The 6,415-nt window shown below is 44.4% G+C and overlaps 1 protein-coding gene across 1 annotated transcript; it reads left to right on the top strand.

The window, feature by feature from the left end:
- Positions 1-251: 251 nt before the first annotated feature.
- LOC132329572 (bone morphogenetic protein 7-like) lies at positions 252-5,788 on the top strand. The gene is made up of 5 exons (XM_059850771.1): positions 252-540; positions 642-781; positions 1,510-1,626; positions 2,386-2,587; positions 4,184-5,788. Exons 1-5 carry the CDS (start codon positions 252-254, stop codon positions 4,627-4,629), a joined length of 1,194 nt encoding a protein of 397 aa, XP_059706754.1. The 3' UTR covers positions 4,630-5,788.
- Positions 5,789-6,415: the final 627 nt, after the last annotated feature.

Here is a 6,415-nt window from a genome sequence, read left to right as displayed (position 1 = left end):
GATGCCATCGAGCGCCCGGCGATGCCCCATTGAGTCCTTAAGCGCCGCTGATGGCCCGGGCGCGGCGCGGCCACCCCTGCCCGGGGCCTTTGGCCCTCGGGGCTGTGCGCCCTGACCGGCGCTCGGCTCTCCCGCCTGGCCGCGCCCAGCCGGGCCGGGCCGGGCCCGCCGAAGGGCCGCTGCCCCCTCACGCAGCGCGGTCACGGCCGCGGGACGCCCGAGGCGGCCCGGCCGAGCCCGCGCCGCCGTCCATGGCGACCCGCCCGCCGTGCCTGTGGCTGTGCCTGGCCGGGCTGCTGAGCCTGCGGGCGGCCGGCGCCCTGCCCCTGCGCCCCGACCCGCCGGACGCCGTGCTGGCGGCGGCCTTGCAGCGCCTGCGGGAGGTCTTCGACATCGAGGAGCTGCCGCCCGACGTGCTGCCCCGCAAGAAGCCGCCCCAGTTCATGGTGGATCTCTTCAACAAGGTGGCCGACGCCAACGGCATCACCCGCGCCCCGGGGCTGCTGCAGGGCGACGTGGTGCGCAGCTTCGAGGACCGAGGTGGGCCCGGGCGGCGGGGCCGAGCCCCGGTGAATCCCCACGGCGGGCGGGGGAAGGCCCTAGGGAGTCTGGCCTTGTTCCTAAAGAAGGGTCTTTTCCAGTTCACGTGGACCACCACCACTTCTACTTCGACATCAGCGCGATGGAGAAGAGCGAACAGATGCTGAAAGCCGAGTTCAGGGTCTTCAAGCTTAAGAGGGCACATCGGTCCAGAAGGTCCGACATGCAACACTTCTGCAAAGTAAGGGGGGAAATAGTTAAACACCTAATTCTGCTATCATTGTTAATAATACTGAAAATAAGGAGTGCGACTACGTGTCACACAAACCCGTTTTGTTGTTATTTTTGTTCTGTCGTACTCACTTTTTCTTTGCCCGCACCGTGCAGAAGTAATCTAAAGGTTTGACTTTGGCGTTATGCTGACCTGTGTGCTATGGCAGTGGGCCTTCCCTAAAGATACCAATGTCAGACCGATCCCAAATGTACTTTTCTGGGATTTGGGATATTTCGAAATTCGAATTGAAATTTGTCTGCTGGAGCTGCTCCGCAAAATAGTGATAGCAGCCAGGGATTCATGGGAAAACAAGGTGGGTAAGGAAATTGAGTGTATTTATTCCTCTGGCAAAGGGCAGGATTGGACTTTTTGCAGACCTGAAGACAAGTATGTGGAGGAACAGAAGACTTTGACGATAGCAGGTGTTCAAAACAGGATAAGGATGGTTAGGATAATTTTCTATAGTATCTATATCAGGTATCCTGCCTCTGAACACATCTAGAAGCAGGTGTATGCAGTGATAACTGTTTTTCTGTTAAACTGTCCCAAATTTACCTTTTACCTCTTTTAGAATGACGGCACAGTTTTAAAGCTATGATGTAGCAGAAACCTGCATAATTTTCATCTTCCTACTTTGCTGTAAGAACAATCAAATTAATTTCTTCTTGTTTTTGTTTTATATTGCTGTTATTTAGGTAGAAGTGTATGAGCTCTTGGAGAGTGAAAATAAGCCACAGAAAAAACATCTCATTGCATCAAGATTATTGTCCCTCTACACAGAAGGCTGGGAAGTCTTCAATGTCACACAGACAGTAAGCAGAGAAGTCTGACTTAATTTTTTTTCTTAAACTTTTGAGATGGCACCTTACAACACCAGCATTGCCATTAAGCTGGGTTTTGAGGTCAATTCAAATAGAAGGACAGCAGCAGAGGGAGAAGCCTTCTCTCTACCCTTAAAAGTACACCTGGTGCTATCTGAAATAAAGAAGTGGTAATGAGCTGCTAGGAGCACAAGGATGGTGAGAACTGACTAACCCAAACCTAGTCGATTAAGGGATCGAGTAAGGGATCGATTAATTGATCAGTGTGCAATTTTAACAATTAGATAAGTAAATTTGCTTGATTGTGAATTTCTTCAAATGCCATGCTTTTTAGATTTACATAAGTATTAACGGTATGAAAAGTCGGGAGAGTTCATATTATTGTGTTTAGATTGCTACGAAAAATAAATTTCTACTGAAAGCCAGAGAGAGCTTATTTTAATATTAAACGGTGTTGAGTGTACACTCAAGTGTTCACTGGTAAATTCTCTGAAATTAATTATCTTTATGTAAATGTAGCTTTGGGGACTGCATATGCTATTTTGTATTTTTAAGTGTTGAATTACTTGTTTAAATATTCAAGTCAATGGAGTCTCAGCTATACAGTTATCTCACTTCTGTTATAATATATTTCCTTATGCTCTCATGGCTTGTTGCCTATTCTCTTTTCCTAATATAAACAATGCTTAATTATAATGCTGTAATTAGAATATTGAAACAATATTTTTTTCTTTTCCCTATCTTCACTAGGTTTCCAAGTGGGTTGGAAACAGCAGCTCCAACCATGGCTTTTGGATAACCGCGACACATGTTTCCAACAGTGAAATGGAACACGACGTGGTTACATTTGCCAAGAGCCAGAGCACTTTGCAGGAGAGCAGAAATGCTCTCCTTGTCCTCTTCACCAACAGTAACAAACGGAGGTCTCACAGCTTCGTACCCTCTGCTGCAAGTAAGTGCACTTTTAGAATATGGATTGCCTGTTCATCTTCTGTTGCCTCCTGCTACCTCACGTAGACCTAACTTCAGTTATTGCAGTATTGAGCAGGTTTGATGTTTTGCTTTGTCAGTGATCGAAATTTGATTTGATAGTCCTTTCTAGTAGGTCACCAGCATCCTGCCACTCCCCTCACAAAAACTGTGTGTGCCAGAAATATTCATTAATCCTAAGGAGAATCGGGTTTATTTAGTTTGTAATGGGGCAGGAGTTCTATTTTTTAAGTACTGCTTAAATTAATTTTGTGGTGGTGAAATCTGCATGAAAATTGTATGTTAGGTCTATACTGAAAAAAACTCAGGGACCTGGAATGCTTTGTCAAAAATCTGGTAAAGTAGAGTCATTAAGTGTGATTTTAGGAGTGAAAGAGGTTGTTAAACAAGCAATTCGAACTTCTCCGTCCTTCGTTTTTAAGCACCTTTTTAACTTCAATGACTAATTAGCATTGTGACTAAAGGCTGCTTTCATCAAAGACAACGCCCTCGTGCCTTAAAATACAAAACAGTGTCTTACTTCTCCCACTGGCCTTAGTGTAAAATCAGCTAAGGCTGGATTTTAGGGTCTGATAAATGCAAAGAGCTTGAAGGAGGGGCAAAAATCATGCTGTTTTGGCTTTCCAGGCTTTTCTGGTAAACGTTTGTATTTGCATATTAGAAGCTAGGTAGGACAATATTAAGAAGTAGGTGGTGAATTTGATTAGAAATAAAATTTTAAAAAAAATAGGCCGTCCTGTTTATTTCTGTTTTCCAAATAAAAATTAATAGTTAAATCCTAGATCTAGTTTAATGAGCATCAAGCTCTCCACGGGATACTGTCAGGATTGAGAAATTTCTTCTTAACGAAGAAACTCTCTAGTTGTTAGAAACTCTCTGCCCGTTGTTAGTGGTCAGTGACCACACAGATTGTTCTACATATCAGTGAGTTCCAGCTTGTGTACATGGATCTCCATGGATCCCAGGGCTTCTCAGAAGATTCTTTAAGAATGCGTCCTATAGTCAGTACACTTCATTCCTTAGCAGTGTTCTGTAAACCTGGTGGTGGTTTTCTTTAGGATCAAAAATTTGAAAAATTTTTTTACGATGTTACTTTGCACATTAACAGGTTTCTGCACATTCTGCTTTGCAAGTGTATGGGTATAGTTCCTGGGAAAATACTGTAGAGAAAAAGGCTGTGATCTCCACCCTCCGTTAGCACTGCCCAGAATAATGTGTGTTGTAGGAGTGGCTGTATGAAGACATTTAATACCATTCTGACTACATTCAGCCCTGAAGAGGAACTGTGGAGTTCAGAATATTGGTAGATCACTGTGGGGTTTTTTTCTATTTCTGCTGAACTGGGGCTTTTCCAGGACCCAAGATTTGACAGATTTGGAAGTGTGGCGTAAATGGCAGTTGAATACACACCGCTTCTGGTACATTCACAGGTTAGGTGCTGTTTTAAAATCTGCTCTGAAGACTTGGACGTAGATTTACTTAATAGACTTTCACACAGAATACAGTACTTTGTAAATGAACTTTGTTTGTGAAATATTAACGTTCAGCTTCCTTTCAGAATCAGGAACAAACCAACCTGCCAAATCTTCACGTGTTTCTCGCGACACTGCTGTCATGGAAAGCAGCAGTGCCAGCATGAGCAGGAGACCCCGAGCTGCCGCAGCCGCTGCTGCCAGGAGCCCGTTGGCAGCGTGTCACCGAAGGGAGCTCTATGTAGACTTCCATGCTATTGGCTGGTCAGGATGGATTATTCACCCAAGTGGATACAATGCATTTTATTGCAGAGGATCCTGCATCTTCCCTTTGGGGGAAAGTCTAAATGCAACAAACCATGCTACAGTTCAATCCATTGTTTATACACTGAAATTGTCTCAAGATGTCAGCATGCCCTGCTGTGTGCCAGACGAATTGAAGTCCCTCAATCTTCTCTACTTTGATGACAAACAGAATGTCGTCCTTAAAAATTATAAAGACATGGTGGCAACAAGGTGTGGTTGTCATTAGCAAGACTTCTTTGTGGTGTGCACCTGGATTCAGTTCCCCATTTGCCACTGAAGATACCAAAGGAGATGGCATTTCAGTTTACAGGGCAAGAGAGACAGAAACTGGTCTGTGCTTCAAGTCCTTCTCCTCTCACCATGGCTGTGGAAATGTGGCTGGCTTGTGAAGAGCTGCAGACTTCAAGACCTCTGTGGAGAGTTCTTTGAGTGCCTGTTCGCCAAGGAAAGTATTAAAATCAAGAACTTGCTATGTGAAGGAGTTGAAACACATTGACTGTTCAAATTAAGGTCTTGTTCTGTATACCAAGGCTCAGAATTTCTAGTGATTTAACAGGCATGACATCCTGCCTCAATCCAGGATGGGATGCAGGTGTCAGTAGCACAGCCCTAATCGGTTTTGGATGCATGATCCAGTGGGGGTGTGCAGTCCTGCTTTGAGCTTTCAGGGTGTTTGCTCAGGGCTAATTTTAGAGGTTTCTACCACTTGCAGATCATTCATTACCAGGAAAGGGACTTCTTCCCCTGAGATTTATGCATCTCTATCAGATGTAGAGAACTCCTCATAAGTCCCCATGGGACTTGCTAGCCAGTCTGAAAGAGCCCATGGGTCAGTATTTGTCTGGGAATCAGCATACTTGGCTTCTAACTCAGGGCTGCTACTCTGTATGGTGAGGCAATTCCTGTCCCTGTAATGGCTGTCAGGGTGTGTGGCAGAGATTGCCTTTCCATATTTGCTGTACTGTGGGATCCTAAGCTTGGGTCAGAATCCTCGTGGTTTAGCAAGAAGAAAGAAAACCATGGAGCTTTGGAGGTCCATGAGGATGCTTAGATACTGGCCTGGTCTGGTGCCTGAGGCGAGTTTTGGTAGAATATGCAAGCTGATTCCCTCCCCTGCATTGAAGAAAAGGAGGACACAGGCTTGGGTGGAACCCCTTGAGATGTTTCAGTCTTGCTTTCATGCAGGTAACCAGCCCATTGCAGTTCCTCAGTCAATTCATTGAGGTGTATCTTAAGCCTGGTTGGTTTCTTGTTTCCATTTACCCTTGAAGGAGGCTGACCTCTCACAGAATGTGGCATCTCCCATGGCCAGAATCTTCATAAAGAATTTTTTTACTCCAATGAGACTTAAAAAAAAAAAAGTAATGTTTTTATTTCTGTAAATACTGATGTGTATAATAAATTTATTTAATTTAAATCCCAAACACTTGGGGTATATTAAATTAATATGTAATATAAAATGCTAATTTTTAAATAAATGAAATGTAACATTGGTATGCTTTGTATGTTGTATTTGAACCTTTCTGAGAGTCATGAATCAAATAATTTTCCAGAAGAGAAGACATTCACAGTGGCCTCAGTGGGTACTGTATCAGGTCCTCTGTGCCAAGGAATATAACAGATAAGGAGGACAGACATGTTTCCCTTCAGGGAGGTTCCAGTAGTTTTTCCTCAAGTGAAAGTGTTTTAGTCTTGGTATATGGTTGCCCTAGTTAAGTGGAATGTATGTCTGGTAGCAGGGTGGTTCTAACTGCTGCATCAGCCCTGGGATTCAGTGCCATTGCCAAAGAGACTTGGGAAGAATAGAGAGCCATAACAGATCTCCCTTTAACTGTTTTATTTCCCAGGCTGCTCTTAGGCACTTTTTCCTTTTCACTGCAGAAGTACCTGCAGTGTTATAACTCTGTAGGAACCACACTTTGGGAGTGGCAAGATGCATCTACAGTGAGAGTCTGGACCAGGTTGTTTCTGAATGGTGACTTCAGCTGATGTTTTATCTTTGCTTCTTGTGG

Source organism: Haemorhous mexicanus, chromosome 7 (assembly GCF_027477595.1).
Source record: "Haemorhous mexicanus isolate bHaeMex1 chromosome 7, bHaeMex1.pri, whole genome shotgun sequence".
In the NCBI taxonomy this organism is placed as follows: domain Eukaryota; kingdom Metazoa; phylum Chordata; class Aves; order Passeriformes; family Fringillidae; genus Haemorhous; species Haemorhous mexicanus.
This window is presented reverse-complemented; position numbering and strand designations above follow the sequence as displayed.